General features: G+C 35.9%; 3 protein-coding genes across 9 annotated transcripts; 2 read left to right on the top strand and 1 right to left on the bottom strand.

Annotated features, from left to right (window-relative positions):
* Window positions 1-73: 73 nt before the first annotated feature.
* LOC129793614 (H(+)/Cl(-) exchange transporter 5) lies at window positions 74-11,307 on the bottom strand. 4 transcript variants are annotated; one of them, XM_055833761.1, is made up of 11 exons: window positions 11,133-11,297; window positions 10,747-10,871; window positions 8,045-8,270; window positions 7,787-7,861; window positions 7,097-7,467; window positions 5,648-5,957; window positions 4,579-5,576; window positions 2,480-2,580; window positions 2,237-2,400; window positions 1,948-2,161; window positions 74-1,866 (listed from the first exon to the last, which is right to left on the bottom strand). In XM_055833761.1, exons 2-11 carry the CDS (start codon window positions 10,828-10,830, stop codon window positions 1,776-1,778), a joined length of 2,634 nt encoding a protein of 877 aa, XP_055689736.1. In that variant the 5' UTR covers window positions 10,831-10,871; window positions 11,133-11,297; the 3' UTR covers window positions 74-1,775. The 4 variants fall into 4 exon arrangements, with proteins under 4 accessions (XP_055689736.1, XP_055689737.1, XP_055689738.1 ...); XM_055833762.1 differs by having other exon boundaries at window positions 8,078-8,270; window positions 11,133-11,291; XM_055833763.1 differs by lacking the exon at window positions 7,787-7,861 and having other exon boundaries at window positions 8,078-8,270; window positions 11,133-11,307.
* Window positions 11,308-11,957: 650 nt separating this feature from the next.
* Window positions 11,958-14,779, top strand: LOC129793631 (diphosphoinositol polyphosphate phosphohydrolase 2). Of its 3 annotated transcripts, none has more exons than XM_055833793.1 (4): window positions 11,958-12,055; window positions 12,583-12,918; window positions 13,249-13,404; window positions 13,510-14,779. In XM_055833793.1, exons 2-4 carry the CDS (start codon window positions 12,820-12,822, stop codon window positions 13,756-13,758), a joined length of 504 nt encoding a protein of 167 aa, XP_055689768.1. In that variant the 5' UTR covers window positions 11,958-12,055; window positions 12,583-12,819; the 3' UTR covers window positions 13,759-14,779. The 3 variants fall into 3 exon arrangements, with proteins under 3 accessions (XP_055689768.1, XP_055689769.1, XP_055689767.1); XM_055833794.1 differs by having other exon boundaries at window positions 12,049-12,448; XM_055833792.1 differs by lacking the exon at window positions 11,958-12,055 and adding an exon at window positions 12,137-12,467.
* Window positions 14,780-15,618: 839 nt separating this feature from the next.
* LOC129793627 (E3 ubiquitin-protein ligase rnf146-like) lies at window positions 15,619-19,524 on the top strand. Of its 2 annotated transcripts, none has more exons than XM_055833786.1 (4): window positions 15,619-15,807; window positions 15,882-15,997; window positions 16,080-16,227; window positions 18,035-19,524. In XM_055833786.1, the coding sequence occupies exons 1-4, from the start codon at window positions 15,753-15,755 to the stop codon at window positions 18,568-18,570; spliced, it is 855 nt and encodes a 284-aa protein (XP_055689761.1). In that variant the 5' UTR covers window positions 15,619-15,752; the 3' UTR covers window positions 18,571-19,524. The 2 variants fall into 2 exon arrangements, with proteins under 2 accessions (XP_055689761.1, XP_055689762.1); XM_055833787.1 differs by lacking the exon at window positions 18,035-19,524 and adding an exon at window positions 16,299-16,944 and having other exon boundaries at window positions 15,633-15,807.
* The last annotated feature ends 2,072 nt before the right edge of the window (window positions 19,525-21,596 follow it).

The following is a 21,596-nucleotide window of genomic DNA, read 5'->3' as shown; positions in this document are numbered from 1 at the left end:
ATTGATCTCAGGCAACTTCCACGTGAGGCACAAACGCAATTTGCAGATGAAACAAAACAAAACAAGATCTTCCTACATTTAAATAATTTTCTAATATATTTACAATCATCATTCTGTCGTAAAGTTGTTTTCCATGTTAATTTTCACTTTTCTTTCTCTCCACTTCTTTTCTTTCTTTTTCCCTTTCGCTAAAAAATTGTTTTTTTCTTTTCTTCCTCTAAATCTCCTATTAATATGTTTTGTTCTCAAAGACTTTTCTTTCCATTTCTCTCACTCAAAAGAATTTTCTCCGTCGTAACGCGCGCATTCGAAATGTAAATCTTCAATAAACTGGATGTGATATTAAATAATTATCTATTTCTTCTTCTATTTTATATTAAAGAAAAATTTTATTTAAAAGGAAATTCGTGATAATCTCTCGGTGTGTTTTGTGTGCAATTTTACGGTGTAGAAAAAAAATTCTCCTAAAATCCTTAAAAGAAAATTCTCCATTTTACAGTCATGTGCAAAAATATAGCAGCTCAATTGATGCTGTGGATGGCATGGAAAGATCAAAGAAAGACGCGAAAGAAAGTCAAAAGAGGATTCTTTCTAACAAGGCTCTTCGGAAAAACAGCAGCACGAAAGCCAAAGCACAAGAAGTTATTTATCTTTCTGTCTCAAAGAAGAGAAAATCATCCATATTTGCGTTTTGGTGAGTTTTTGCACACAAGAATGCAATTTCGGGCATAAATATTGAAGGAAAATTGGGAAAAGCTAATAAAGGAGTTAATTCTGAAAAGAAAATCCAATTTTTTTATAACTTGAAATTGTTTTGACTCCAGAATTTCATCTAAAAATTATCAAAATCGGATAAGTAGAGCTTTTAAGTAGTTTTTAAAGCAGTTTTTAGTGATTGATTAAATTAATAATGGAAGTTCAAGAATAATAAAAAGATTTAAATAATTACCTTGTTTTTAACAAAAAAAATAATAATTTCAGTGATTTTCTATTTTGCGATGATTTTTTTGTTTCAAACCTAGTTTTAATTTATTTGTGAATAGTTTTTTATAATAAAAACCAAAATATATTTTTATCTTTATAAACTCAGCTAATTTTCGACTTATGTCAAATCCTGTAAAGTAGTGATGCTATTTTATTGCACATCTGTGTATTTTTTTTTGTAAAAATTGTAAATTAAATAAAATTAATTCATTCTCTAGTTTTCAATGTATTTTGTAATAAATAAAAATTAAATAAATTTTGCTTGCAAGATAATAAAAATATTTTTCTTTTCCTAATAAATGAATGCTGCTATTTTATTGCACACAATTGTTTCTTTAACCACTTATCTGAAATTATGAAAAACAAAAAATTTTTTCACAACTTCCGCTTGAAAATAATGTAAAAAATTAATTAATAAACTTTCCTTCCCTCTAAAATTGCACACATTTTCATCTCCTGAGTTTTTCTAGGCGCATCTAAAATAAAACTTTGCAAAGTGATTAAGGAAAATTATCATAAGAAATTCGTGTATAAATCTCACCTTATCCGTTCGAGGAGGAAATTAATATAAAATTACTTTCATTTCTTCCTTTTTTTTTTACTTAAATTACCGTACTAAATATTATGTTGTTGATATTTTTTCATTTTCATAATATTTTCATTTTTCTTTATAATACAAACAGAGAAAACGATAAATTGTTGACACCGTGATGTGGACACAAAGAGAAAATTCTTTGATGTTTTTTGTTTGTTCCTAAAGGGACTGTTGGATCGCGTTTTATGTTAAATTTTTAATTAAATAGAACAGTGTTGGGATCCTCATTGTCCATTTGCTTTATATGTCTCAGTACGTCCTTCTTCGTAATAACGCCCAATAAGCGACTGAATGAAAAAAATACGAAAAAAAGTTAATTTTCTCGTGGATTTTTCGGCGGAGGGATTTTCATGGGAGGAAAAACTCACCCGTTGTGCGTCACGAGAGTCTGACGGAGTCCCAATTTTCTGAACATGTCCACAACGGTCTCCATGGGCGTCTGGTCTGTGACTGTGATGGGTGCCATGTCGAGGATTTTCTTCATTTTCAACGGTGGCGGTCCGAGTGTCTGGACGTGATTGCCAGACGTGAATAGCACCAGGGATTGCCCACAAATCCCATCGATCATCCTCTTGGCGTTTTCTATACCAAAAATTCAACAAAATTAATTTTATTTTTGACTTTTCTTTGATTCTTTTATTCCTGAAAGGATCGTACCGATGGCCAAATTGAGATTCCTCCTCACGACAAATCCAACCAAATACTGACTCTCCTTGGACACAACAACCGGATAGCCATTGTGCTCAGTTTCCTTGAGCAACGACTCCACATCATCCACTGTCATTGAATCCTGCGTGATGACGGACAACGTCTCATTGCGCCTATAAAATTAACATTGAGAAAAAAAATCCCTCAAAAATCGCAAAAATCCTTTCAATTCCCGCACACCCTTCTACTCACTTTGGCTGCATCACATCCGCTGCCAATGTTGTGTGAGCAAATTCATCCTTACTGTCTAAGAATGGATACCCGTTCAGACTTATGTGAGCATCGTAGATTCCCTACAACATTTCATGCAAAAGAAAATGACCTTCATTGAAGATAAAAAGTTCCTCAATAAAATCATTTCTGATTTCTTTTTTATCAAAGAAATAAGCATAATGCGCATAATGCGTCAATGAAGTTCAGAAAGAGAGAGAAATCAGCACTTTGTCAGCTTCCTCATGTTGTTGAGAGAATTCTGACGCAATCCACATTGAGGAAAGAGAAAGATTTCTCAGAAAATTATTTCTTAATAGGAATTTATCTTCTTTTGATTAAATTTGGGGATTTTTCTTGATGGGAAATTCCCTTATTTGAAGCTCATCAAGTTGGGCACAAGAAGGGAATTTTACACAACAAGAAATATTAGGTGGAAAGACCCATCATTGATGCTTCTGAGAGAAATATAATGAATTTCTGTGGAATATTTCATTTGAATAATTCTCGTGTAAAATGTACACCGATCGACAAAATTCAAGGGGTGTTTAACTGCTGAATATTTTGACTAAAGTTTAGTACTTTTTCAGATAGAATTTAGTACTTTTTTTGGCTAAAATTAAGTAACCTTAAGGCTTAAATTTACTATTTTTTCTTCGTTAGAATTTATTAATTTGTAATTTTATTATTTGGGACATTAATAAATTTATTATTATTATTAATTATATTATTTTTCTGACTAAAATTTTCAGTTTTTTCTCCGCTAGAATTTAGTACTTCTTTGGCCTAATTTCATTACTTTTTTTACTTGAACTTATATTCTTTCTCTGTTAGAATTTAATACTTTTCGACTTTGATTTAGTACTTTTGAGGGTTAAATTTAGTACTTTAAGAACTTAAATTGATTATTTTTTATAATTGAATTTAATACCAATTCGGATAGAATTTAGTACATTTTAGGCTTATTTTTAGTACTTTTTAACTTGATTTACTGTTCTTTCTCTGTTAGAATTTAGTACATCTGTAGCTTCAATTTAGTCCTTTTTGAATTTAATTTACTATTTTTCTCCGCTAGAATTTAGTACATCTTTGACTTGAATTTAGTACTTCTAACGTTTGAAGTTAGTACTTTAGGGATTTAAATTTAATATTTTTTACGATTGAATTTACTACCATTTCGGTTATAATTTAGAACTTTTTAGGCTTAAATTTAGTAACTCTTCGACTTGAATTTACTACTTTTGGGGCTTTAATTTAGTACTTCTTAGGCTTTTGCTCTTCAGCCTCTAACAATTTTCATTAAATTAAGACCCCTTAATAAAATTTGTTGTTCAACTTTTTGGGGATTTTTATGCATTCTTTTTTCCTATTAAAATGAAGGAAAAAACTCATATTTTCTTTAATAAAAAAATTTTCACCCAGTGTAATTTATTAGGCTATTAAAATTCAACATTATTATCACCAAACAATTTTTTTTCTTTAAGTAAAATCCAAGAAATGAATTTTTAATTTAATGAAGGTTAAATGTGAATTTGTTGGAAAAATCTGGGAATTTCTGGTTTTCAACAAAATATTAATCTCATTTGTAAATTATCTCTCTCATTCTTGGTTTGTTTTATGACTTTTACGCGCGCTATTTAGAATTTATATCGTTTGTTGTTTTTTTGATTAATGTTTGTAGTTTTTTTTTGTTGCCGTTACAACACCATTTTTTATTGACTGGCGTGAATTTATCTCTGTCTTGCGTTGTGTGTTCGTTTTGCTTCCTTAATGACTGCTAGCTAATGCAATTTAACGCTTTTTTAGGGAATTCTTTTTTGAATTTTTCAAGCTCTTTAACTGGATTTTTTTTCTAAAGAATTATTAAGGAAAATCCTTTAATTCTTAGGGAAATTTTCATTTTATTTTCTCACAAAATTAACGGTTAATGTTTGAAAGCTTCAAGCAAAGAACTTGACCGTGAAAAAGCTCAAGGAAGAAACAAAAAATCTCTCTCATTTCAGTCTTCAGATCAAATAAAATAATAAAAAGTAATTTAGGCAATTACATGATGGAGCAAAAGAGGCAGGAAATGAACTCACCTGACGCCCAAGAGCATCTCCTACCCATTTGGCGGACATTGCGGCCGCCATGAGGGGCACAATGTAGAGCACCCCACCAGTCAGTTCAAACATTATCACCACCAGTGACACCGTCATGCGCGTCACACCGCCCAGGAATGCCGCAGCACCCACCATGGCGTACAGCCCGGGTGTGATGCAATTCTCCCCCGTTGAGCATTCCCCGGTGAAGATCCACATTTTAGGGTAGTTGTAGGCCAACTGTTCCATCCCAATCCCCACAATACGCCCCATAATCGCCCCCAAGCACAGCGACGGGATAAACAGCCCGCAGGGAACCTTAATGCCGAACGTGAATATCGTAAGGAAGAGCTTGAGAATGAAGGTGAGTATGAGGAGCCAGATGGCATGATAAACTCCCGGACCGGCAGCTGCAATCTCAATGGCCGAATTAACGTCCGTAAAATTGCGATTGTAGTCACAAAGTGGATCACTATTGCTGATGCCGCACTGCTTGAAGAGCAAGAAGATCAGCTCACTCATATTCATCCTCGTGTAGGGATTTGGATATGCAATAACGGCCGTAATGAGAGTCACGGCGAGAACTTCAGCCACTGGGTACTGCCCAAGGCGGCTAAACTTCCTATACCGGCACCACTTCAAGTTCGCCTTAATGAAGATCGTCCCAAAGATCCCCCCAAGAATCCCCAACCCCACGAAAGGGATCAACTCAAAGAATATCCACGGTTGCTTGTACTCCACGAAAAACATCACCGTATGATTGTTCCCAAAGGGGTTAATCGAACGCAAAATGAAAGCAGCAATGAGGGCACAGAAGAATGAACGCCACAGCGTCTTGAGGGGGAAGTAGTACGAAACTTCCTCTAAGCTGAACAATACCCCACCAATGGGGGCACCAAAAGCCACCGAAACACCCGCAGCTGCTGCCGCCGACAGGATTTCCCTCTTCTTCGCCTCATTCTTCCCGTACTTCGGAAAGAGGTACGAAAGAATATTTCCTATAAACGGCAAAACAACAATCAGACGTCATTCAACCTCCAGGAAGATCCCAAAACCTCCTGAAACTTACCAATACAGCTGGCTATGTGTACCATTGGACCTTCCTTGCCCAAACACAAACCCGCCGAGACGGATAGCATAATACCCACGGATTTTATAATGAGCGTCCACTTGCCCAGATAGCCACGGATGATGAATCCCGATAAGATTGTCTTAATCTCCGGAATACCTGAACCACAGGCATAGGGGGCAAATTGACGCACAAGCGATGCAGCCAAGGCTGCAAAGGACATTGCCCAGAAGATGTAGAAAAAGTAGGAGATGATGTAGGAGCCGACACCTTCCCTTGATTGGGAAAAGACTTCCGGCCACATCAGCCACTGTCGAAGGCAACGTAAAGAAAGTTTTTATTGTAAAGGAGAGTTCTTTAGGGGAACTGAAGTCTTTTAAACTAAGGAAGGAACTAGATTAAGGAAGATTCCGGATTTAGGAAGATCTTAAAGAATTCTGGATATTCTGGAAGTTGGGATCAGATATTCTGAACAGAAATATTACTAAAACAAAAAAATCGTAGATTTACGTATTTCTAGAATTAAGAAAACAGATTTAGGAAGTTTCGTATTTAGGAATTCTACAATTAGGAAATCTGGGATCTAGATATTTCTAGGATCAAGAGTTTATAGAAAAAGGAACCTGATCTGGAAACTTCGGACTTTGAATGTTCTGGATTTATATTCCCGGATTCTAGGAGTAGAAATTCTTGGATCTAAATAATTGAAGATCAAGGGTTTCTAGAAAAAGGAACTTAAGAATTTATTACAGAGAATCTCTTTCAGAGATCAGAATTTTCCATATTTATTTACTGAAATTCGGAATTTCTGAAAGCATTTGAAAAGAAAAAAGAAAAAAAATAGGATTTTTATAAAATAATAGAATTTCTAGCTAGAAAACACTCATGGGCTCAGAATTCAATTATTCTAAGTTTGAAAAGAGAAATAGGTTTTGTTTGAAGAATGAAGAATTTCCAGTTTTTGTCAATCTAGGTTAAAAATTAAAAGAAATTCTAGAAAAACAAACATGAGTCTTGCACCTAGAAATATTTTTAATGAATAAAAAATTTCTAAATAGATAGGATAGCATTTTCTGGATGATCAGCTAAATCTAGAAATTCCTGAAGTTTGCCTTTAATAAAATTATCAAATACAAACTTCAGAAATTTCTAAATATAGTTTTTTTTCTAGGATAAGAAGTTAATAGATTCAGAAATTTCGGGATAATGCTCCTATATTCCCAGATTAAAGAATTTTCAGGATTTAGAAAATTATCTATTGAAGAATTTCTGAAATTAGGAAGTCTAGGATCTGAAGAAAACTAGAATTTTCTGAACGAACATCTCAGGAATTAATGGAGAATTTCAGGAATTTCTGGACAAATGAATTCATTCAATAGCTAGACATTTTAAAGGACTTTTCCGGGTTTTTCTAAACAATCAATCAATCAGTCTTGAGAATCTTCTTACCTGTGAACAATTTCCACTATCGAAGGTCGTCTCATTGGATGACCAACAGCACTGCTCGCGATTGAGCCAGAATGCTTGAGGGCAGATGCCAAACTTGAGGTCTGCCATCCAACTGGCACCGATATCAACGACACCCGCCACACAGCCAGCTGTTACGCCCACAAGGAGGACGCACAGCCATCCGGACCACGCATCGTGGGCCCCCTTTATGAGGTCCAACAGCGAATTTTGGCGCTTCTTTATGATATAGCGATGCCGCATGCGATCGCGTGCTATATCACGCTGCCAATCGATTGTGTGGAAGTCATCGTACTGCCCAATGCCCGGAATGTCGTCACTATTGTCCGTCATTCCGGCAAAGGAGATTCCCCCTAATATTGAGGCATAAATAATTTTTATTTTAGATTTTTCTTTTATTTCTTTTTGAGTCAAAAACTCTGCCACACGAACTACGAAAAAAAAATCCATTCTAATTGGGATTTAAACAGGGCTTCAATTTTAAGCAGTTAAGGGGTTAAAGGGTTAAAAAAAGTTAAGGCATTCATCGTCAACTAAACATAAATGGAGTGTTAGACGTGTATTAAGGTGCTTTTGTTTTGAAGTAGTATAAAATCACATAAAAGACAACACGAAGAGCCACGAGAACAGAGGAGGCTTTGCATTTGTAGCCCACCGCTGACACCATCTTACCTTCATCAGGCCCATCGAAAGATGTGGAAAATCTTACAGTTACCTCATCTTTTTCATCTTTATCTACATCTTTGTCTACAATAAAAGTTTTAGTTTGTGCATTTTGTTGATTTTTAGTTTAATTTTGTGGATGTTTTTATGGGAAGTTGTGCGGGATTAAAGAGTTTATTGTTGAAGATGAAAGAAAAGAAAAAGAATATTCAAAATTATATACAAAATGTGGAATAAAATAAGAAAATAAATCTACGGAAATCCTACTTTGTTCTACATTCAGCAATGCAATCCACTCACCGTCGTGATCGTTAAAATCTCTGCCAAAAGGTGAATGAGTCGGGGACGGATGGCGATCATTGGTGGACATCATTGTGGTGCTATTGCGTGAATTTTCGTCCGTCGGTGTGATGTCAATCATTTCATCTTCCTGTGGCAGATTACTCAGAGACGTTGTAGTTGTCAATGCGGAGCTCTGCCCGTGTCCGTTTGACTGGAAGATATGCAAAGAAGATGGCAAAGGCATCGATTGAGCATCAAGAGCAAAAAAAACCACGTTGAGCCACAAAGCAACAAAAAAAGCTTTCAAATTTCGCAAAATTTTCAAGCTGAAGCTCTACAAAAGAAAACTACAAAAAAAAGTCCCGCATTAGCCCCGTGATAGTCACATGATTGAGCGTCGGCAAACACCTGGAATATGACTCAATTAAAGCTTTTATTTGTCGCGCGTAAATATGGTGCGAAAATGAGGCGTTTGAACTTGAAATAAATTCTTTGAGAGTGCAAAACTCGCCACACGAGAGAAATCTCCATTGAGGCGTGAAGAAGAGAAAAAAACTCATCCAACTATGAAGAAGACTTTCATGAATTTAATGCAAGAAGAAAAGACCCAAAAATACCTCAATGAAGAGCCCTTTCTCGGTTACAAAAGAAGCAAAAAGTTTTCTTTTAGCTTCTTTATGTGGAAAAACAATGATTATTGCTAATGAAAAAAGATATAAATAGCATAATTAAAAATCAATATTGAATGGAAGAAGAGAATGGCAAATTAACATGAATTTTTATCAACGTGGAGTCAATGAGTGGGAAATGTCTTTAGGAATTTTGGGAGTTATTTTTAAGGGTTTTAAAGGTTAAGGAAGTTGGGATTTTAAGGAATTTCAGTGTTCCTTTCCTTTAGGATGAGAAATTGATTTTTTAGTTTTAAAATAAAGTTAAAGAGACAGCAAAGAAGGATTTTTTAACCGCAGAAAAGATGATTTGTCTTATTTTTATGTGAAGTTTCGAGGACCCTTTTACCCTTCATCAGGCACTCAAATTAATCAGAATTTAAATCAATATTTTGGCAATGAAATTAAGTAAAAATGACGTTAAGAAATAGTTTCTGGGCAATAAGGAAGACTTTCTTTAGAAATTTTTCTGTTAAACTTTAAGAAATATATTTTTTTTTTTATAATCTCATGTTTTATTCGCAATCTGTTTTACATAAAATAACAATAAGCGAATCATTTGACGGTTGTACAACCGTCAAAAAATAATTTAAAAAAATATTCTTGACCAAACTTTATTAAAAAAATAAAGATTTTTATTATTATTTTTAAATTTTATAAAAAAACGACATTAAAATTACATTAAAAAAAATAGATTAGATAATTTTTAAGTTAAACAAATTAGAAATTAAGAGTTCTTGTTCTGATCAGAATTATTCTCATAGTATGAGTCAATAACATTTCGAATATTGTTTAAAAATTTTGGATTTTTAAAAAGTTGAATTATTCTAAATAATCTTCTTTAGAAATCCACAAAAAAAATATAATAGAATACAATCCAATTAAAACTTCAAAGGTAAATAATTCTCAAAACATCTTAAGAATGACCCTTAACAATTAATTAACTCTCCAAAAAGCTTCTAAAACTCATAATTCAGCAAAAGTAGCATCAAAAAAGGAATAAAGAAACAATTAGTCTAATTGTTTAGACGTCAGAGTCTTATGCTAAACTCCGCGAGTTCAAATCCAACCACTTGCAATTTTTACTTTCCTTTTTATCCCAAACAAAGCTTCAATAGTACGTGTTGAAAGATAAAATTGCACCAGTTTTTGGCAATCAATTCACGTAGACAAAGCTCCTAATCTTATCTCAAGTAGTTTATAATCAAAATGCTTCTTCTGCTATCAAACTGTCTGTGACATTTAAAACTTTCCATCGTACGACAAGGTAAACAAACTCCTGCTGATCCTCCTGAAGAAGGATCCCTCAGAGATCCTTCAATTTCTGAGACACTTCCCCTTCGCATTAATATTTAAATGCATTTCTTATGAGTTTAAATAAAGAATAATAAAGTTGCGGAGGCCTCAAAAGCAAAACACTGACTCATAATTTTCATCAACAGGTTATTTGATAACTTTTTGTGGTGTGGAAAGAATGAATTGGTGCCATGTGCTGTGAATTATTTACAAAATACAAGCACAAAGGGGGAGGGAATTCCTTTTAATCGGAATGATGCAACATTTTCCCAGAAATTCCATGGAAAAGTTTAAGAGAAGCTGGCAGGAGGAAAAGAGATTTACGAGGAGGAGTATCTCGAGGTCCTCCTGAGGGAGCAGATGGAGGAAGAAATATATTGCCAAAAAAGTTGTAGGACGTGGTCTGCAAATTTCTTGCAAAGGGGGTGGAAGCAGCGTGGGAAGGATTTAGTGGGCTTTCCAGGCGGGGGCGGAAGGAAAATCGATCGCCGTGGCAGCGTACGGCGCAAACTCTTTCATTTTTGCACAAACTTTCACGCGTGTTGGATTTGCAAGGAATGCAAGCTGCCCAAGAGAGCCCATCTGCCTTGTCTTTGCAGAGCAGGAAATGCATGAGATGGTTGGGTGAAAAAAAGGGCGGAAAGTTCACTATCAGGGCGTTGATAACCGAAAAAGTATTCCCAAGAAAATCACGGGCAAACGAGAAATGTGGAAATTAATCACCTTTTTCGTGACTGCCTGGTAGTTGTGTCCAGATGCTGCGGAAGAAGTTGCTGAGCGTCCGCCCCTCAGTGGGAATTTTTCCATAATTGAAAAACCTTCTTCACGGCCCAACTTTCAGTCACCATCTGCGGAGCCAAAGATTTGTGGCCAAAAAAAAGTTGCCACATACACGCAATTAATTGGCGCAGCAATTCACGGGGCGCGTGATATCCTTTATGGTGCCCCCCTAATTTCCACAACCAAATTGCCCCAAATAGAATGAAATAAATTCCATGCAAAATGATCTTTTTCCTTGTAAAAATGAGATGACGTAGTAAAGTGCCATTTTTTGCTTCAAACAAAGACTCGTAACACACATTTTCACGCCTCCCAATGCATTTTCTTACTTTCAACTTGCTCCACGTACCACAGCCGAGTTCCTCTCTTCACTATTCACACACTTTTCACACCAATTTTCCGGGTTTTTTGGGGAATTTTCCTTTTTGGATGAGAAGAAATTTTTCTCTGTGCCAAAAACCAAAACAACTTGACTCGCCCCCTCAAATGTGTCCTAATTTCTTTGACATTCGCTTTGGATGTTCTTACGACATGTCGTAAGAATATCTTGAGCTTAAAAAGTGTTGGATAGAAGGGGCGATTTTTTCGACTTCCCGGTATTTTCATTCAGGAAAATGAGGAAAATATTAAATTTTCTAACCAAATCAACCAAATAATAACCAGGCGCCTTTTCTCATTTTAATTCTTTTCTTTTTTTTTATCCAATTTCTGACCTCATTGAAACATTGAAACATTGACACAGATGTTTCATGCTCATATCCGTTGTTTCTAAAATTAAGGATCTCAAGAAATAAAATTCTCTACCCAGATAAAATACAAATTGTTCAAATATTCCAGACCAAGATGTTTTGACTTAATTTTCTAAAATAAATTGACTTAAATTGTTTTAAAAACTATAAATTAAATTAACTGAATCGACTACAACCCCTAAAACAAATTAATTCATATCTTCAGAGTTTATTAGTGCAAAATCTAGCTTTCTTAGTTTAAATTTCATATTAAAAATTTAAATTTTTTTCTTTAATTTTGTTATTTCTTTTAATTTTAAAGATTTTCCATATTTCTCAACAAAAAAATTCCTCCCACATTTCTTGTATTTCTTGTATAATTCCATCGGATACCTCCGTAGAACATCTATTTTTTTCCTTCTTGCCAATTAGTTAATGGGCAAGCTGTCAAATACGGCGGCCGGCGGCGATGTAAAATTTTAAATCACAACAAAAAGAATTTTCGAGTTTTCTGGCCAAAACAGGTAAATATTCCCCAACTCCCACATCCGTTGTTCCCCCCTGTTGATGCCATGTAAATCCTCGCGCCGGATGTTTGTGCTAAATGTGGGGATTTTGTGAGGGAAGCTCATCCGGATGGGGGTTTGTGTGGTGGATTTTGTGCCCAAAGGAGGTTCCCTGAATGTTTTGATAAGGAATTTGTGGAAAACATCCATTCATGTGGGCTCCAATGTGGTGATAAGACGTGGCGAGGTGCTAAAGACGAGGAAGGTTTCCAAGGAGATGCACGAATTTCCCGGAAACTCTGTGGATTATCACGTGGCAGTGCTTTCTTGCGCATCCTCCGGATTCATCCACACACTCTGTCTTGAAATCTTCCTGTCGTGGGCGTACCAGCCCAGCAGTTGTTTTGTGTTGTGGGGTAAAATTCTCAAAGTTTGTTGACAAAATACGTGTTCATTGTGATTTCCCGGAATCTCCTAACCATCTTCGTCTCTCTCCGGGAATCGTCCTCAAAGTAATTTTGTTTTTTTTTTTTGCTTCCTTCCAGACAATCTTGGGCAAAGGGACGAGTTGCAGGCAACCGCAGACGCCCACAAATTCACAAACTCTCACCGTCCCAGGGGGTGTCGTGAAGCAAAACGAGCCCACAGATCGCCAGCAGGAAGCTCAGGGGATCACTGGATCAGCTGTAACGGAGCTCCAGCAGCGGGGATCAACGGCAAAGCACCTTTTGTGTGTTTAACTAACCACCAACTACGGGGGGTTAACTGTGGAGGGTGAAGAAATGGTGAAGGAGAAGCCGAATTCTGTGCGAATTTACGACAAGGATGGCTTCCGGCTGCGTGCTGCCTGCATCTGTGTTCGATCAGAAGCTGAAACTGAGGTAGGAATTTCCCTAATCGAAACATTTTCTTTACATTTCCGTGAAAATTCTCCTCTTGTGGGCTTTTTTTGCATAAGTATTGGTTAGAAGATTCTTTAAAAAAATATTGTTTACGCGATATTTTTGCAAGTATTTGTGCCATTTCCATACGTTAGGGAAGACAGGGGTTGAGTTAGTAAATCTTTATTAATTTTCATGGTATTGAAATATTTTTTATCAGCTTACTTTCTAACATTTTGCGGATTTTAAAGAAATAAAAATAAAATTTTGGATTTGTAGGGAAATTAGGGGAGATTGTGGTGTAGTTGGTTAAATAATTATTGCTCCCAGGTTCTCCTGGTGACCTCATCGCGACGCCCGGAATTGTGGATAGTTCCGGGAGGGGGCGTTGAGCCAGATGAGGAGAGTTCTGCAACGGCAGAACGTGAAGTTCTGGAGGAAGCAGGAGTTGTTGGTCAGCTTGGTCGCTGTCTTGGCGTCTTTGAGGTAAAATTTCCTTTTTCCAGGGAATTTTTAAAGGACTTCCGGAACTTCCGGAAAGTCCAGAAGGGAATAGAAGAAAAGAAAATTAATAAAGTGTTAAAAATGTAGAATCGGGAACACATGCACCGGACAGAGGTGTTCGTTCTCACGGTGACAAAGGAGCTGGACGAATGGGAGGACAGCCGGTCGATTGGTAGGAAAAGACAGTGGTTCTCTGTGGATGAGGCACTCACGCAGCTGGCCCTCCACAAGCCCATCCAGAGACACTATCTGCAAAAGTTGAAACACTCAAAATCCCATCCGGACAACACTGAGGCCGACTCCACGACTACAGCTTCCTCAGCTGACGAGACATGAAGACACGACATCCCCTCCCTTCCTTGTCTCTCAAACACCATCCTCCTCCACCTCAACAACATATACTTCTTCTCAGACAAAACAGACACACAAAACACTAAATGAAATTAAAAGAAAAATAAATAGATTTTAATAGAAATTAATAAAAGAAAGAAGATGGATAAAGCGTAGTAATTTAAAAAATATATATATAAATAGGAACTAAATCTACATTTTATCTATTCTTTTGCAATTTACAAACAAAAAAATATTAAAATTTACTCGGCAGCAATTTCAAGCGAAAAAAGGAAGATTTTCAAAAAAAAAAAAAATTAACTAAATCGACCAAATCGATTTAGTTCAATTCTAAAAACCAAAATTTCATAAAAAAAAAGAATTTCTTTTTCTTCCCCCCAAAAATTAACAAGCGGAATTGTAATTTGTATAGATAAAAAAACAAAGAAATCAAACTCGATAGAGCTGTAAAAAAATTTTAAAATAAAAATTTAAAAAGATTTTTTGGAGGAATTTTTTGATGAAGAGATTTCGTAGGAAAACAAAACATTTTCAATTTAGTGGTTTTATTAATTTCATTTTATAGATAAACTTTGTTTTATTATTTTAGGAAATGATATATAAAAAATGTATCAAAGATACTCTATATTGCTAAATATATAAAAAATGAAGAAAATATTAGAAATGCAAGTAAAGGAAAATTAAACAAAGAAAATGCTCCCCTAAAATTTTTAATTTGAATGCAGAAAAAGAAGAATTGCAGAATGCAGAAACTAAAGAAAAAAAGAACAAGAAGGTACTTAAAAAAAAAGTTCCATTCTCGAATCCTTTACTTTAAAAACGATGAGAAATAAAATTAAAAAAAAATGAATATAGGAATGAAATTATGCAAGGAAATTATAAAAAAAATTATATCAATGGGTAAACACTTTTTATATTTTAAGAGAAAAAAACATAAAAATGGTGAAAATATACTTTAAAAAATATTGATATTTTGAATAAAAATGATCATAAATTGAAAAAAAAATGTGTTTATTGGAAAAAAAATTAATTAGGGGACATTTGGGCTACTTGTTGCAATTTTCTTTCAAATTAATTTTCTGATTTTGATTAATTTACAGACATAACCTCAATATTGTTTTAACGGAAATACTTATTCGTCTTAAAATTATTTTTTAGTTTAGGTATACAGGATTTCAACTTAAATGATTTTAAGTTGAAATCAGGAAAAAATTCACGCAGGATTAACCCTTTCGCGTCTGCATGAAACATAAAAACATTGAAACATGCAATCTAGATTCTAGAATGAATAAATAAAAAGGTTTTATTGGCTAACAAAATTCATAATTCATTCAAGATCGGCTGTTTCTGTGCTTCATGCAGACACGAATCATGCAATCTTAACCCTTCGCGCCCAACGTGAAACATAAAAACATTGAAACATGCGTCCTTTAACCCTTTTACGTCCAATTGAATAAAACATAGAAACATTGAAACATAGACTGTTTTAACACATTATTCTTTCTGTGAATGCTTTCAGAAGAATTTGTTTTCAGTTACAACGATCAGAATGTCTTTTTCAGTCTCTTTTTGCGTGAATTTAATGCATTCCTAACTTGGAAAATGCATTAAATTCATAAAAAAATGGGAAAATGAAATGTTTCATGTTTGGGTCTACGTATGTCATAAAAAAAACGCGAAAGGGTTCATTTTCTTTTTATAAAATTGATAAAATCATTGAAATCCATGAAAACCCCAAAATTGTAACTTTTCCTCCAGTCGGGTAAAAATGCTTTGACCCACATTACATTTATCTCTTTTCTTCTCGTGCGATTTCCCCATTTCTTCAATTAGATAGTCATCTCTTTCCCACGCACACATGTCATTAGTTTGTTGTCAAAAAGTTTCCATTTCCCAACAAAAGGCAATTTTGCAGTTTTAATTCTTCTTTCGGGACTGGGAGAACTGTAAATTGCATCCCAGGAGGAAGTTTAGTTGCGATGGCGGAATCCCTCGATGTGAGCACGCCAATTGAGGGCGAAGAAAAGGATAAATGTAAGAATTTTTCTCTTGAGAAAATTTTCCTTTTTTTTTCAAAACAAACCTTTCTTGATTTTCCTGGCCAACAGTGCTGCAGTCTCAGTCTACCCTTTCGGATAACATTGACTGCCCCATTTGTCTTCAGTCGTGCATCCACCCCACACGTCTCCCATGTGGACACATCTTTTGCTTCCTCTGCGTCAAGGTGAGTCCGGAAAGATTTTTTTTTGTTTGAGGAAATCTTTCCGGGAGATTTGACGTTTTTTGTGGGATTTATTCCTTCGTAGGGGGTGGCCAGTAAGAATCGCAGATGCGCCCTGTGTCGTCGTGACATCCCAGCTGAATGCCTCGAACATCCGGAACTGGTGCGGGGTGTTCAGGATCTCAGTACGAGTGCTGGCAGTGAAATCCGATGGTTCTACGAAGGCAGAAATGGTGAGTAGTTGCTCTGTTGCTCATTAAACTTCCTGACCACGCATCGACTGACTTATTGGTTCGCTTTGAAGGCGGGTGGTGGGAATATGAAGTTCGTACGCGGGAAGAGCTTGAGGTGAACTACAAATTAGGCGTCCTCAGCATGACAACCATCATCTGTGGCAATGCGTATGAGATTGATTTCCAGCAGATGGTGCAATATCCCAAAGATCATCCGCGACGGAAGAGGCGCATCAGGCGCGAAGGCCCCGAACCGGAGCTCTGGGTGCGTGGGGTGGCGGGAATTGTTGTTGAGGAGGATGATGTCCCTTTGGATGAGGAAGAACTGGAGTAGTCTCTCTCCTCTCTCTATAAAAAATATCCTCATTTGTTCGTCTCCTGATGCGTCTCTGTGCGATTCTTCCTAATTCTTAATGTACATATAATATTAAAGTCTCTTTTAGCACAGAGAGAAAGAACAAAGAAAAGGTCCTTGAAGGTCCTTAAAAAAAATTCCTTGAAGATTTTTCCTTTATTTTTCTACATTTCTTGCACGAATTAAATGTTTTTTTTTTTTTTAAGAATTTCCTTTGCTTGGAAAAACTATGAATGTTTCTCTTCATTGAATTTTCTACACTGCTGTAAAATTCTTGAGTATTAACAAAGAGTTGAAAAAAAAGCATTTTTAATAGATTTTAGGGTTTTCATTATAAGAAATGTTATTATTTTGCAATAAAATTATTAAGAAAAAGCTTTAAGGTTTCTTTCCTTCCTTCACTGTTTCTGCTGGCTTTTTAGAAGATTTTCTTTGGGGATAAAATTCGATCCATTTGTCCAATAGTCCTAAAAAGGTTAAGACATAAACCAGTTTTTTTTTAAATAAGACTTAAGGATGCTAAAGTTCCGAAGCCCCTGGGCCCAAAAATTCCTTTTTATAATTTGTTTTTTTTTTACAAACGGTGGAATTAAGAATTTTCAGAAATTCTAGGTCCTAGGTCGATATCCTAGACTTAGAAGTTCAGCAACTAGGTTTTAAATTGAACCAGATTTTTTTGAAGCTGTTCTGGAGCCCCTGTGGAACGTAAAAATTTCTTTTCAACATCTTTAATATTTTGGTTTAATTAAGAAAGTTTAAATAAATCTAGGTCCTAGGTCTAGGAGTTCTAAAACCTATAACTTTAATGAATTTCTAAATATTTTCGAAAATACAGTTCTCGTTGGATTTGTCTGTTCGTCAGGGGTTTAGCAGTTTATTTTAATCCATTTTCAATTTAAGGTTTAAAATTAAAGCAGATTCTTTTAAAACTAGATTCATTTTTTAACGTACAATCGACCTTATGGATTAAAAATGGTTTTACTTAATATTTTTCAGTGTAGTTAAGTTTTAGTAAATAGAGGTCCTAGGTCAGCTAGATCCAAGAGTTTGAACACCTATCGTGAATGGCTTAAATTCTGGTTCATTTACCTTGTCAGCCGACAAAACTAAACCTAATTCTATCTACATTATCTTCTTTAAAGAAATCTTTAGGGTTTTTTAATGCATTTTATGTTTATTTAAACGTTTTTATTCATTATTGCTTCAGAGTTTTAAAGTCAGACTACTTTTCAAGACATTACGATGACGGTTTAATTTTAAAAGACCTAAACAAAACTAGGAAGTTTCTGTACTCGTAATGAAGCGATCAAGCTTCCATTAAGCGAATAAATCTAACAAATTCCTTGGAGAAAATTCCCAAAAAATATTTCTGTGAAAATCAGGAAAATCTAATGAAGATTCTTCTTAATTTTCTTTCAATTTTGCCCGAATCTGGTGTGTCTTGAATCACAGGCTGGTGGCAGTACGATGTGCGCACAAGTCAGGAGATTGAGGAAGCCTACGCACGGAAGGAGAAGACGTGCACAATCCTCGTGGCTGGCTACCTGTACTGCGTGGATTTTGAATCAATGATCCAAATACGTCAGGATGACCCATCCAGGCGCCGCCGGGTGAAGCGTGATTTAGCTTCGGTGCCCAAGAAGGGTGTCGCGGGGCTTCGAATAGATAGCAATAATGTCGTCGTGACGGACGCCACGCCGACCACGTCGGAGATCACAACAAGTGAACCAGTTCCTATTTCCGCCAATCCCAACCCGGCGTCATCGCACACTGCCACCGATGCTGCCCTCCGGATTGCTTCGCATCTCCTCGATTCCATGCTCACGCAATCCGATGACTACCAATCGTCCGATGAGACAAGCCGCGACATCAGTCAGGAGATCTTCGACGACTCCGGAGATCTCCTCGAGGGCATTCGGAATCTCACTCTGCGCAACTTCGGTGAAGAATCCAGCGATACAGACAGTGATCTTGAGATTGGTCACTGAATGGGGTCCATCATCGGCTTGCCACAGGCTCGTCCCATCTAAAGAGGCTCTCGTGTCTTTTGCTGTAAAAAAATGAATTTTTGCTTTCCTTGATGAAGAAAAAAAAAACGTGCATGAGGGGGTGTTTGTCCATTAAAAAAAAGAAAAAAAAAACAGTAGTAACTTGAAGTTTGTACAGTTTTCTTCCCGGAACGGTTTGATATGTTCCCGGAAAGTGCCATAAGTGGTTGGAAGTTGTGCAGTGATCCTCCCCATTGCATCAGGAAGTTTCTAAGGGATTTTAGGAACTTCTTTTTTAACACCCGGCTAATCCTTGATGCCATTTTCAGGACAAAATCTGAGTTTATAAAAATGCTTCACGCAATTCCAAAGGGGATTTTCTAAATGGACAGATTTGGACCCAAAGATGAAATGAAAGATCAGCCGGGTGTTGAAAAGAAGGTTCAGAAGATCCCTTAAAAACTTTCTGATGCAATGGGCAGGATGAATGTACAACTTCCATCCACTTATGGCACTTTCCGGGAAGTACATCCAACCGTTCCGGATAGAAAAGTGTACCAACTTCCAGTTGCTAAAAACGGTTATATTTAAAAAATATTTATAAATTAATTCCATTCGCGGCGCTGCGAGCTTTTTGGGGAGGGGGGAGAACTTTTCGAATTTTGAGCATATTTTCAAAGGATTAAAAGAAAATTTTACATAAAATCATAATCGATTCAAAAAAAAAACTGTTGTCTAAAAAGGCTGTACTTTTTGTTATATTTGGGGTGCAAGTTCGCAATATATATTTGTAATTTGTTTGATTGATAAGTTATTGTGATAAAAATAGTGTGTTGGAAAATATTCACCTCAGCAATTCTCCGTTCATTACGTGTGAAGGTGTTGAGGACAAAGGGCGAAATTTGTGTGTGAATGGTGAATAAATTCCATTCAGTGTACTTCTGCATCTTCAAAGTTTGTTTCATTTTTTTCCTTTTCCTTCGCAAAGTCTTCTAATTGATCCCGCGCGAAGAAGAATTTTCCTTTTTAGCTGTGATTCTTTCTTCAAAGAAGCACAGCTTCTGTGTACACTCTAAAATTCAAAGTCGTCAGATCGGGCTCAAACTTGGGATGACCACGAATTATGATCCCTACATTCCAAAAAACGTATGCGCCCAAAATCTTTCCGTCCGTCCGGCCGGCCGTCCGTCCGGCCGGAACCTTTCGCTGAATTACAAGAGAACGGTAATAGATAGAGACTTGCGGTCAACGGCAAAGTTCATATATCGACTGGAAGACATCCGATTATGAGGTCAAATCTACCCCCCCACCCCCGCGTCCGCCATTTTGAATAACCCCAAAATTTTGTTTTCACTATATCTCAGGCCCTATTATGGCTAGAGGTTTGAAATTTTGATATGTTGTAGGGGCCATCAAGACCTTTCCAACGATACCTCATTTTCGAAAATCGGCCAAGCCGTTTAGCCAATATGGCCGCCACAATTTTTCATCGAAAATCGACCATAACTCGAGAACGGCTTGACCGATTTTGATCAACCCGGGGTCAAATGAAAGATCTCAACAAACCCTGCAACTCTTTAGAACATCGGAAGTTTCTAAAGTCACCGCTAGAGGGCTTAAAATGAAAAACAAAATTTTCGATGAGTTTTCGATGAATATCTCGAGCACCGCTTTATAGAATTACTTCATATTTTGATATGTTATAGTTGACTATAGTATCTATCACCATGCCAAAAATGAAGAAAATCTATGTAGCCGTTCCGGAGATATCGCGTTTTAAAGTTTACATGTCATATCCTGAGTTGCATAAGTCCAACGCCCCGCGAAGCGGGGCGTTTTATATATACACATATAAAATAAAATAAAATATATATAAATGCATAGATATATACATTATATATATACATATAAAAATGCAAAGATAAATATATATAAACTGCAAAGATAAAAATTAAATATAGCATGGATGGAACAGTATAAAGCGAAAGAACGGTAAGTAAAACTTACGGGCTGTGATTCTTTCTTTGTCAGTAAAATGTGAAATTGACGGAAAATTGAGGATGGGCAAATTTTGAGGAAGGCTTTCTCGCGTACCGAATCACAGCCAACGCCCACGATTAGGGCTTCTCACAAATTATCTGCGCGTTGGCTGTGATTCGGTGCGCGAGAAAGCCTTCCTCAAAATTTGCCCATCCTCAATTTTCCGTCAATTTCACATTTTACTGACAAAGAAAGAATCACAGCCCGTAAGTTTTACTTACCGTTTTTTTTTACTTGTTGATCAGAGAAACATCCCTCACGGTGCATTTTAATGAGGAGAATTTTCCATCTTTTCCGCAGTTTTCCTTTTTTTTTCTTCACTACAAAATGCAAATAATTGACGACTGCACGACACTCTTGCGTCTCTCTGTGTTCTCAATGTATTTTTGATCAATCGTGAAATGCAAATTAGCGCACGAACAAATACACACCAGTCTTTTTCCATATTTATTTATGATTTATCATAATTGCTAATTGGGGCAGCATATCTTGGGGAGAACTCGTGCAAAGTATTTTTTCGTTGTTGTTGGTGCTTCTTCATCATCAAAATTCAATTCTCTTTCGCAACAAATTTTCAATGGATTTTTTTTCAATACTAGGGGGCGATTGGGGGTGGTTTCCGTGCAGCAAAAAAATGTGATATATTTTTAGCGAGTTAGCTAACAAGCCGCATTGGTTGGTTCTCATTGCCAAAACTCTTCTGGCTCTCAATGGGTTTTTTATTTTGGAATTTCTAATCAATAATCAATCATTTTATTCTGAAAAAATGATGAATTTGTAGGGGAAGAATTGATTAAAAAGGGGAGCGATTTTGTGCTGTGTTTGGCTTTGAAGAAGTTATCAAAATCGGATTAAATAAATCAGTTTTTGTTACATTTTCTTTAATTTTTTTAAATTTAAAAATTATCCTTTAAATCCTTTCTTTTCAATGTGTTTTGTAAATCCTTTTTGTTCATCAAAATTTAAAATTATTAAACGTAGTCAAC

This window comes from Lutzomyia longipalpis, chromosome 3 (genome assembly GCF_024334085.1).
Source record: "Lutzomyia longipalpis isolate SR_M1_2022 chromosome 3, ASM2433408v1".
In the NCBI taxonomy this organism is placed as follows: Eukaryota; Metazoa; Arthropoda; class Insecta; order Diptera; family Psychodidae; genus Lutzomyia; species Lutzomyia longipalpis.
Note: the sequence above shows the minus strand (reverse complement) of the source record. Positions and strands in the feature narration are given on the sequence as shown.

Bases quoted from the DNA above. Each gene is read 5' to 3' on its own strand.
- LOC129793614 (XM_055833761.1), bottom strand. From the start codon at position 10,830: ATGGAAAAATTCCCACTGAGGGGCGGACGCTCAGCAACTTCTTCCGCA. The intron at 5,958-7,096 runs GTAAGAAGATTC...TGCCTTCGACAG, and splicing joins ATAGTGGAAATTGTTCACAG to TGGCTGATGTGGCCGGAAGT. The intron at 2,581-4,578 runs GTGAGTTCATTT...GAAATGTTGTAG, and splicing joins GAGATGCTCTTGGGCGTCAG to GGAATCTACGATGCTCACAT.
- LOC129793631 (XM_055833793.1), top strand. From the start codon at position 12,820: ATGGTGAAGGAGAAGCCGAATTCTGTGCGAATTTACGACAAGGATGGC. The intron at 12,919-13,248 runs GTAGGAATTTCC...TATTGCTCCCAG, and splicing joins GATCAGAAGCTGAAACTGAG to GTTCTCCTGGTGACCTCATC. The intron at 13,405-13,509 runs GTAAAATTTCCT...TTAAAAATGTAG, and splicing joins GCTGTCTTGGCGTCTTTGAG to AATCGGGAACACATGCACCG.
- LOC129793627 (XM_055833786.1), top strand. From the start codon at position 15,753: ATGGCGGAATCCCTCGATGTGAGCACGCCAATTGAGGGCGAAGAAAAG. The intron at 15,998-16,079 runs GTGAGTCCGGAA...ATTCCTTCGTAG, and splicing joins TTTGCTTCCTCTGCGTCAAG to GGGGTGGCCAGTAAGAATCG. The intron at 16,228-18,034 runs GTGAGTAGTTGC...CTTGAATCACAG, and splicing joins GTTCTACGAAGGCAGAAATG to GCTGGTGGCAGTACGATGTG.